This window comes from Phlebotomus argentipes, unplaced genomic scaffold, assembly GCF_947086385.1.
Source record: "Phlebotomus argentipes unplaced genomic scaffold, Phlebotomus argentipes genome assembly scaffold_18, whole genome shotgun sequence".
NCBI lineage: Eukaryota > Metazoa > Arthropoda > Insecta > Diptera > Psychodidae > Phlebotomus > Phlebotomus argentipes.
In genome coordinates this window covers 11,827,651-11,838,145 of record NW_026776177.1, presented here as the reverse complement: position 1 = coordinate 11,838,145, position 10,495 = coordinate 11,827,651, and the positions used below count along the sequence as shown (strand labels likewise).

The window sequence follows — 10,495 nt, the reverse complement described above, 5'->3', positions numbered from 1 at the left end:
AGAATATATATTTTTTAATCAAAGCCAATTTCAGTTAAACCTCGCTTCATAATCCACATCCGTGTAAAAAACGCATTCTAGACAATCGAACAGTTCTTAAAGAGTGCGACAGCATATTACGATCATTCACAAGTGGGATTTTCTCACCTGATATGGAGCTCTTATGTGTAATTCTCGATCCGCGCTCCATTCACTGTCTCCACCCCGAGGGACGTGGTGTGGATACCGAATCACATTTTGATGCTGGAGTGAATCCCTGTCCTGGATGGCATCGACCCGCATCCTTCGACTTATGTGGTTTCTGCAAAACATTTGAGAATGAGCATCTTCTGAGGCGGAAGGCGCCGATCTCTCACCTGTCATCATGGATTGATGGAGGATTGAGTGAAGTGCGGGCAGGAACGCCGAGCCGCTCCATTCCCGCGCAGCCGGGTGACTGTACCGAGAGCATCTGTGGAAGAAGAGATCGTTAGAAGACTAATTTCACTAATAGCTAAGTCCATTTTAACCCTATTTTGCTAACTTTTCATGGTTAACGTAAAAAATCGCATGGAAATCTGCATGCATATCATGAAATGCGTGGACGTGACAGTGTGGGAGTCATTAAAAATCAATTAAAAGGGAATATAGCGTGCTGTTTCTCTCCGCGAATTTGCACGCGTGACAATTGAACGGTGGCGGGAAGGTTGAACGACGTGGCAAGACAATAAATGTCAGTGAGAGACTTTTGGCTGTGCCGTGTGCATATTAATAAGAAGAGATAATTCAATTTTTAACACCTGTCACCTGCACACACCAACCGATCCAGAGGCTGACCATTGTTTATGGTCTGGCCTTTTTTGCACCTTTCACCTCACACCGCCATCTTTCCAGCAACTCTTTTGCGCTTCCTTCGCGAGAGAATGCCTCTCTCAAATGCTGGACAACTCGGGCAACATTATTTCCATATCTTTTGCATTTTGTATGCACCATCGAGTGACTCTCTCGACTACAAATTGCATTATTAACATGTTTCCCAAGCCCGGTGATTGCATTTTCAATATGGGAATTGCCTTTCCATACTTTTCCACAATTTCACGAGAAAAATAAGTAGCCATATAACCTCACAATACGAATAAACTGTAGAATATTGAGGTTATGACGCTTTTTCCGGGGAAAAACAGATTAGAGACACATGCAGATCCTCGAGACCGTGACGAAGATGCCCGGTGGATTCCCACAAGTGATTTCAATTCGCATACTGTAAGAAATGCGTGAATGGGAAAAAAGGAGAGAAGACGAGCTGAAGTCATTGCCAAAGTGACTTCACAATCACATAATTGAATGAATAGATAATAAAATGCTAATAGAGTGAGTGACATGAGCGCGACGTGGAATAAATTACATGCGAAGATGTTCGCATTCGCGCAGACATGAAAGCCCCATTCCGTGGGCGGACAATTGAGATGACAAACCGAGAGAATCATCCATTGGTCATTTGCATGTCTAACACATTTCCAATGCCCAATGCACTCCCCGGGTCACTTTCACACGCCGTCAATTTCCGCACGCTCCCCCCGCCCAATTTGGTTTTGTTTACATCTTTTGGGGCTGCTTTGGCACATCGTCTTTGGCATGAAAGTGCCAATGTTGCACGAAACACCGGGCAAAATACGTAAGAGAATGCGTTTTTGCCACTGGCCAGAGTGAATAAAAATAGCCATTTTCGCAATCATATGACACTCAAAATTGGAGTGCGGCGAGAGAAATATGAGCCAAATGTTGAGGCTTTTCTTGCTATGGATTTTTCTAAAACAGGTCAGCTATATGCAAGTAGACGAGACAAGTAGGTTGCAAGAATTGAGAGAAATTGCAGTTCAATCGTTTGTTTCTGTTCAAAAAGAAATTTGGACTGTTTTGAGGGTTTTTGCTAGAGAGTATGATATTAAGGTGAAGTCTCTAAACAATTGAATGAAAAGACGTATAAGAAATCAAAAGTATTCATTTAACTGTGATCGAAAGCGAAATGAGATAAATGTGCCGCGGATCGAATTCCTATAATCATCTTCTGTCTCACAGAAGACATAAAACTGAGAAAAGCAAGACTGGTGACCTAAGTATATTATGATTTCCCCAAATTATCATACTTTTACAAGATTTCTGTAACCTTGTCGTCGTGTAAAGGTTAAAAGGGCCGAGAAAAATCATTTCACGATACTACAAACCATCTTGACATGAGTCACATGATTTGCTTACGATAGGTTTTCACCCTAAAATCCGCCTTTCGAGGCTTGAATGGCATTTTCCCAATTTTCCACCCCAAATCAATGTCGACCCAAGTTGTCTCTCCCGTTGAGAACCCTTCGAGGAAGATCCCATAAAATCCACTCAAATCCCCTTAGAAACTGAATGAAGACGACTGCGTGCAAAAATGGCATTGAATATCTCTTGGTGGGATCAAATTTTCTCAATGTGAAATTGTACAATTTTCCCAGAATTGTGCCATTCACACCGTCACACAAGAAGCTGAGTGTGTTTTTGTGCCAAATTTCACAGCAATTACTTTTCCCCAATGCACTTTTTTCCATGTCTCGACGACAAGGCGCAAAAAACACACTCCATCGCGAACCATAATTCAAAGTCTAAAGTGCATTTTCTTTGGTGACGAAAAGTCGTCCAGAAGCAACAATAAATATTATTCGTCGCGACTGATTGCATAACACAAGTGATTCCTTGAGTGACTTTTTGCACTTCTCGATTTTGTGTTAATGCGATATTAATTAAAAAGCCGAGAGGGTGGAAAAGGTGGGAAATGTGCAGTGAATACAAATGAAGTGCTTTCTGAGAATTGACACGGTCGCATGACTTTAAGCTGCAATTGCAATTTCTCGGCACAGACTTGAAATGGAGTGAAGTGGAGGGACAAAGGCCAATCCAGACGACCGGAAGGGTTTTTCGGGCGCACTTCCGGATTCGAAGATATTCCCGAAAAATTGATCAGCTCATAAAAGTAGTGGTGCGCCTTTTTTTGCTCATTCTTGGCAATCTCAATTTATCATCACACTCAAATTCCGCGCAAAGGTGTGCATTTTATGGAAATAGTTCTGTGTATGTGGCCAGTGAGTAGAACGCCAGACAACCTGGCAAATTCAATTACCACGAAGGGCCGGGAGAGAGTCAATTAACGCACTTCTTGAAAATTGATGGAAATTGTGATATTACACGACATGGAAGGCATTTTAATTGAGAGACAGAGCATCACAGGAACACTCACGCGCTATTCTTTTCTCACACACGACGGACTCTCTTCTATTCTGTGGACAAGTCTTCACTGCTATTGTTATTCGCCTGTTGAGCGCGATCAGCGCCTGAATATCTTAAAATTTGCAGGCAACTTTATAATAACTTTTTCCTCAGAATTTAATCCACACGCAGAGACTAATCATGCCAACATGCACTGCCATGTGACTGATCCTTCGATCCTGATGAAATGATCTTACAAAAAATAAATTTAAATTAGAATCCCAAGTCTAATAACTTTAACTACGCTCTGCCTCTATCTTTCTCAACTAAATCAAATCCTCAACAACTGATCCTTTCATCTTCACGGTGACCCTTCATGTGGGCTCTTCCCTTCCACGTGCCGACATTTCAACCCCTCATCATCTGCACACCTCTTGCGTCTGCATGTCCAATTAAGGGTCTGTCGCGCAGCTGAAATTTCCACTTTGGTCGCCGTCAAGGTCGCCTGAGAGACATTTTCTGCACCGCGACGGTCACTTTGGGGTGCACAGCGTCCCTTACCCTTCCACACCACGCGAGGGGAAAACTCGCAGACGTTCGTATCGATTTTCCCAGCCACACACACACACACTCACACACAGACTACCGGTGGATTTTCCTGCATCCACACCGACTTCTATTGGGTCAAACGTGCGTCATTGCCACAGTACAGCCTCGATTGCACACGCGAGAGATTTGATCCACGCCCACGCCAAAGCGGAAAAATCCAGTTTTCCGCGATTCCCGTAATAACATAGCACGTGGCGCGAAAACGGCCTTTGCAATTCACTACTTGCATAACTGTTTGTTTTACTTAAGATCAAGAGCTGGACTCGTGTATCATTGTGTCAAATGAGTGATTCAGAGATTTTCCCACTCGATTATTCAAATATTACCTCCACGTGGAAGTAATTGCTCGGCTGTTTGATCTGCGTGTCTCCATGCGAAGGACTTGTGGCGACTGTACATCAAATTATCTAATTTGTTTCATATTTTTAATTTTCTTTATCGAAATGTCAATATTATGGTGGAATTCGGACGAGGACACACACTTAAGAGAATGTAATGAAAAATACAATAACGTTACGCAAGGTTTGACTGTATTTTGAGGGCGGAAAAAGGCACCAGCGAGACTTCCGCATAGGGAATTCCATGGCGCAGGGTTGAAAAGTACGAGCGAGAGTACAGAAATTTTCCTCTGCATAGTGTTTTATCTTCCAAATAACTTATCTGATACTTTGCTCTGTTTTCTATCGAGGTTGATCGCGTTTTTTGCCGCCTCTTTTGATTTTATCTCATAGATAATTTCTCTTTGTTCACCTTCTTCGGCGCACTTTTTCGCGCGATTTTGGCCGATAGACAAACACATAGCGATAAAACACGTACAATATCACGAAAGTGTGCATATGGAAAACGTTCCGGAGTACCGAGGATGCAATTGTGACAATATCTTCTCTCCCTTTGCCAGAAGATTCATGGTTGGCGGATTGAGGCTAATGGGCAATTCTGCGTTCGAGCCACGAAAATGCTCCCATTTCAGCCGCCATGCGATCAATAAAGGCACAGTGACGAGAAGTGGCCCAAATCGAGAGTAAAGTGAATACTTACGGATACAGGATGTTCCGGCTCCGCGTTGAGAGGAGTTTGATCGTCTGGCAGGAGCGGTATTGGTAGTGCCAGAGCCCTGGAGGCCCTCTGGGTTGCCCGCAAGCAACACACAATTCCAAAGAACGTTAATACTGCAGCTCCAACCAGAAAAACGACTACTATCGCAATCCTAAGAGCTGCAAAGAGATCAAGAAAATATGGCGGAATTAGTGTATTGCACTCAGCGCCAAAAGTTGCGGCAATTGCAGACAATTTCATTTCATTTCTCGAAATACATATTTACGCAGTCTTATATTTCCTTTTGATCAAACCATTCGGCACTCACAGTATCAAATCGGTACTTCAAGCCGGATAACATGGAACATTTGACTTCGAATTTAGAAGAAAATAAATGAGAGAAAGCATCTCCGGCTTCCAATTCGCTGCTCGGTCCCTTTCTAGGCAAAAGTGCAGGAGATTGGCTCAATAATTGAAGTTCAAATAAATTGGATTGGACTCTCCCTCGATTAGCATATAAATGAGGTCTGGCCGGGGGAAGTGATTACTCAATTAGAGTCCACTTTGGCGTCCTCAGCCGGAGGAGAGGCCAGATAAAAATACGAGGGAATCGCGAGGTGGTTGATTTTTGCGCGCGCATCTCATCGAGAGTGCGAAGACTTAGCCGTTTAGTGCAATTTTAATCTACACAAATTGCTGCCAAGGTTGATTATATAAATTTCCTCATTGCTCCGGCTCACAACTCAGAGTTCAGTGTCACTTGTTCACTTTATTTGGTGTGACCGCGCAGAGCATCGATCCTACCACCGAATCCCCATCCGTGACAATATTATTCTCGACTCTCTCGAGGAAGTGTGGCAATAAACAGAAAATTCATGAGACGTCTGAGGATCGTCTTTCGATCGCCATCGTCTGATATATTTATATACTCCACAGCGAGAATCACTTCTTCGGAAAACCACTGTTTTGTCTGGGTTTCAAACTTCTGATTCACGGGGAATATTTCTCGGATTGTGGAGGAATTCCAAATGTTATAAAAATTCCTTCGCCGAAATAGATAAAATGCAAAGTGGGGAAAAAAGGAACAGTCATGCACTGTGTTTGGGTGGAAATCGTTAAAGTTTATTTTTAAACAGTTATTGCCGTGACTTCTAGGACTCTTTCGCTGCACAAAAATGTCCCAGAAAGACACAATATTCGTGGAAATGTTAAAGCTTTTTGTCTCAATTCAACTTTAGAGGCTTTATTGCTCACAGCGATATAACTATGACATCATAACCTTTTGTTTCGCCTAACACATTATATAAAGATACCGCACGATTAATCTACATTGATTACTCACTCTTGTGATTACACTGCAGATTAAAGAATGTGCTAATTGTTGAATATTTTCTTTTCTCCAACACTGCCAGAGCGTCATTTCGTCAGTTGAGCTTTTATTCATATATTCCAGACAGGCAAAAAGTCATCTTTTATACCCGAAATGAGCTTTAATTGGATGATTTTACACTTTTCAATTTGATTAGTCATTAGACAGGTTTAGCATCCCAGTCAATCAATGGAGCTCAGGCCCAACCCTGCCCCCCGCGATTGACACCTCCATGTCCCCAGTGCATTCGCGCGATGGAAAAAGGCGCGATAGGACGGACAAAAAAAGCATTGTGCAGCTCACTGGCAGAGATAATTGTGTTGACCCTAAATGGAATCGCTTCGCCGATGGTGCGGGGAGTAGAGGGAAATTGAAAATATTTCGCGCTTATCACCGCCAGTCTGTAAGACAATGTATGGCGATAATAGCTCGGCTGGAGCGTGTGGCAGCCGGACTGAATGGGGGGATGCGATTGCTGGCCAACCCAGGCACGAACGGAGGGACACGTCAACCCTGGTCAAGGGGTGAAGGTGTAAGTCGTGTGCGCGAGAGTGCATCTGGCTAGTGGCGAGAGTTGTTAAAAATGGGAGCGAGAGAGCCAGCCAGACTGATAAGAGACTGGAAAACAGAAATCAGTAAATTCCTTCGCCTTTCCTCTCCCCACCACATTCGGCTCTTTAATCACTTATTATTTCTCTCTCTGCACAAAAATCGACGACGATTGTGACGTCAATGACACAGACACACCACCATGCATATCATTATTAGACAGACTTTATTTACTGATAATGGAAATGCCAATTAAAATTTTTTCCCAATGCAGAAAACGCGCGTTTTGCGCCTTTGTCGTTCTGTCATGTATGTTCTCTCAGTGGGTAAATAGATCGGAAAACCTGTAAAAACATTGGAAAATGCCCTGTTTCGGACTCCATGCGTTGAATAGATCCTCGTCTAAGGAAGAAAATATACCATTTTCCCCGGGTAAGAAAGAAAAACCACGAAATACGTAAAGATCATAGTAATATAATCCGTAGAAAGCATAATAAGATGCAAACAAAGGAATCAAGAATCGACTACAATAATATATTTCAAGCACAAGCCCAAGGGAACAAATCAAGAGAATCAAAAACTTCGGTTTCGACATCAGACTGCACTTTGATGTCGCGTGACTCTATAAAAGTGCCACCGTCTGTTGGCTGTCTATTTCGTGTGACTTTGTGTGAATTTAAAAATTGATTTTTCTCGCACCAGACATTCGACTCTGAAGAGGCAAAAAAGTCAGTCATCTCAGCGATTTGGGCAGTCACAGTCAATTAATTAAATTTTTCACAGTGGGGGGACAACAATAATGTGCACTGATCGATGCGTCTCTGGCTGTCTTGTCGCAAAAAAAAATCCACGTTTGAGGAAACATCATTCCGCTCTTGTTTTTCTCGTGCATTCCCACCTATTTTTGACGATGTTGGCCAAGTATTTTCCGTGTATTTTTGCCTGTTTGTTTTTCTCAGTCCCTCGATATTATTAAGCGCTTCTCTCCCCCTTTTTTATTCACTCCGCCACACTCTCTATGATGTCTAGAGTGGATTGTTTTGTCTAGCCAGCAATTCTAGCGACTTCAGAGTGAGGAAAAAAGGAGAGTGTCGAGGGCTTGTGGGACAAAGGTGAGCATTTTTTCGCACTCCAAGGATTTTCCGGTGTTTTCCAATATTTCACGCAATGTCTGACGGACAACTCCTAAGGATCTCAGGACCAAATTTCCCGTTCAACTGCACTCGAGATGGAAAATGGCCAAATGTCCACAATTCGCGAGACTCACCAATATTTGTCGGCCGTGAGGTTAATATTTAATCTTATCAGCTGCTGCTCTGCCTTGTTTCATTCAAAATGCTCAAATGAGAACCTCATTTTCCACACATTTCTTCAATGCTCACGCAAAGTCTCGTCGTTTCATTATCTTGATGTCTGGGTAGACTCAAAAAAAGAAACATTGACGGCGTATTCTCAACATCTCGACAGAGCGGAAAATCCTTCGAGAACAATTGACTCAATTTCAGTCACGTTCTTCGTGCATCTAGCATTTTTTTCGATGCACTTTATGCAATCTTAACCTCAAATTCTAACGCATTCAATCTCCAGCCACATACTGCTATTTTTGACCATCGAGCATTGTGTGTTGCAATCACGAGACAACTTTATGTTGTGGGAACGGCATTGTGTACTCTGGGGTGTTGGTAAAAGGAGTAAAAATCGATCCCTAGTCACGAAAAAGTGCCGCATGATTCATGGGACAAGACTGAAGAAAGTTTGCCATCAATCCAAAACTCGCCCTTGGCAATTTGTGCATGTCTCAGGATCATTTTCATCTCTGATGGATGTTCGCCGCCAAAGCCTCAGCTTAGGAGGGTGATTTTTTGGGGGGTCCGCCGAGGTCACTTTGACTGGTGACTGAGCGAAAGTGGTCGTGCATAACTTTTACTTTTCAGAAGTTTATTTCAAGGTGATTTTCTAATTATGCCGCAGCCATAAAACATTGACATTACTGCCGCTTTTCACTTTACCTCAAGTCAATGTAAATAACGGACTTAGCAGAATAGCTCCTGAGTCAACAGAGAGTGGAATCAATAAATATATTTGGCAAATAAACATAATAATGGAGACAGCCATAGAAAAATGAGGGATATTGACCATTGATAACGTTAGACTGCCGGTCTAGGTGAAATTTTGCTATAGCCTCCAAATATAAATTCCTCTCTGATCGTGAAACTCTTTTGCGAAGTGTTGTTGGTTTTGGCTGCTTGCTTTTTATTGCTCACACTGTCTTACAATGTGTTTCTCGGGTGGAAATAGAGAAAAAGAGGCACGAGAAAAAAGTGCATCACGAATACTGGTTGGCAATATCGAGACTCTTCGGGAATCAGCTGATGAATTGACACTATTTTTTCGCATAGCGACTCAACCTGGGATTTCTGGGACATTCAGAAGATGAAAGGTCGTACCTTTTCGGCTATTTCATGATGACCTGCATAGACACTTCACTTGACATTCACTTGACACTTGGGCTGGACACTTTCCACACAATCCACCCGACTTGGAGGGCCTTTTCCGCGGACTATCGTCAGACTATCTGGACCTTTTCCTTCTGCGTCTCCCGCTCATTCGAGGCATTCACATAAGGACTTCATTGGGATCATGTAATTGCTCCCCACTTTGCTACTGCACCTAAGATCGCGCGTCACATCCAATAGTGCCACATACACGAATCCAAAAACCACTTTCCAAGTCAATATTCATCAATTTTCACACAACGCTCGCCGTCTTTTCCGCGAAATATCCGCGCACAAGTCCTTCTTGACTACAAAACCACAGATTTCTCACCTTAAAATGCTAAGATTTTCTCTCTCAGAGCAAAAAGTCACTCTCGCGGGTAAAGCACAACCTAAATCGGCGCCCAAATGATCCGCTTGGCGGCTACAGAGCGACTGAAGTGAGATTCCGTCTGCACTCAAGTCCACACTCGCGAGCTCATTGAGACGGCCAGACAGAGACCGACAATCACCTTGGCACAGTGTGTGAGAGCGGGACGCGAGACGAAGCAGCGAGTTCGAGATCCAGTGGCGGAGGGTGATTTTTTCTCCTCATGTCTTGCGGAGAATTGTTTGGAGGACAAAGGTGAGAGAGAGAGAACACGATCGAGCAAGCTGCGCATGTCTGCGCACTCTGCGAAGCCAACAGAGGGGGCAATCAATGCCGAAATCGAGCCAATTTTCAAACGGTTGAGTTGAATTTTTTTTTATAGATAATACGATATCTGTACAACTAGAAATATGACGAAATAATTACGTCATGGCCGGAGCTGTTAGGAATGACATGACATTTGAGTGAGACGTCGTGGTAAAAAATACCAGGAATGCGATGCCCCTGACGTTCTTGAGTGCATCAAGAGAGCAGTTGAAATGCCTGTTGGCGCGTGTGTTGGTGAGAAACGTGGCGAAAATCGTCATACAAGATGGTTAACGGCTCTCTCGTGACTCAGGCCATCTGGCCATCTCCCTCGCACCCGTTCCGGCCCGGCTGCATCCAGTGGCGGAGGGGCTGTGAATTGGGGCCACTCTCGCGGTGCAGTCTAGAGGGCGCATGGAGGAGTCTCGTCGTCCCACTCTCTCCCGTCCGGCTGGTCATCGCGCCGTCTCGCCGCGCTGCCCATCAATTGACAGACTCGTCGCCCATTAAAGCGGTGAACGTTATAAAATTTCAATTTTT

At 43.6% G+C, this 10,495-nt stretch overlaps 1 protein-coding gene across 1 annotated transcript in view; it reads right to left on the bottom strand.

Annotated features, from left to right (window-relative positions):
• Positions 1 to 10,495, bottom strand: part of LOC132259172 (uncharacterized) — a 32,679-nt gene that overhangs the window by 4,890 nt on the left and 17,294 nt on the right. The window contains exons 2-4 of the mRNA XM_059756724.1: positions 4,870 to 5,045; positions 357 to 451; positions 148 to 301 (exon numbers count right to left, since the gene is read on the bottom strand). Of these exons, the coding sequence (XP_059612707.1) occupies positions 148 to 301; positions 357 to 451; positions 4,870 to 5,045 (425 nt within the window). The remainder of the gene's footprint in view (positions 1 to 147; positions 302 to 356; positions 452 to 4,869; positions 5,046 to 10,495) is intronic.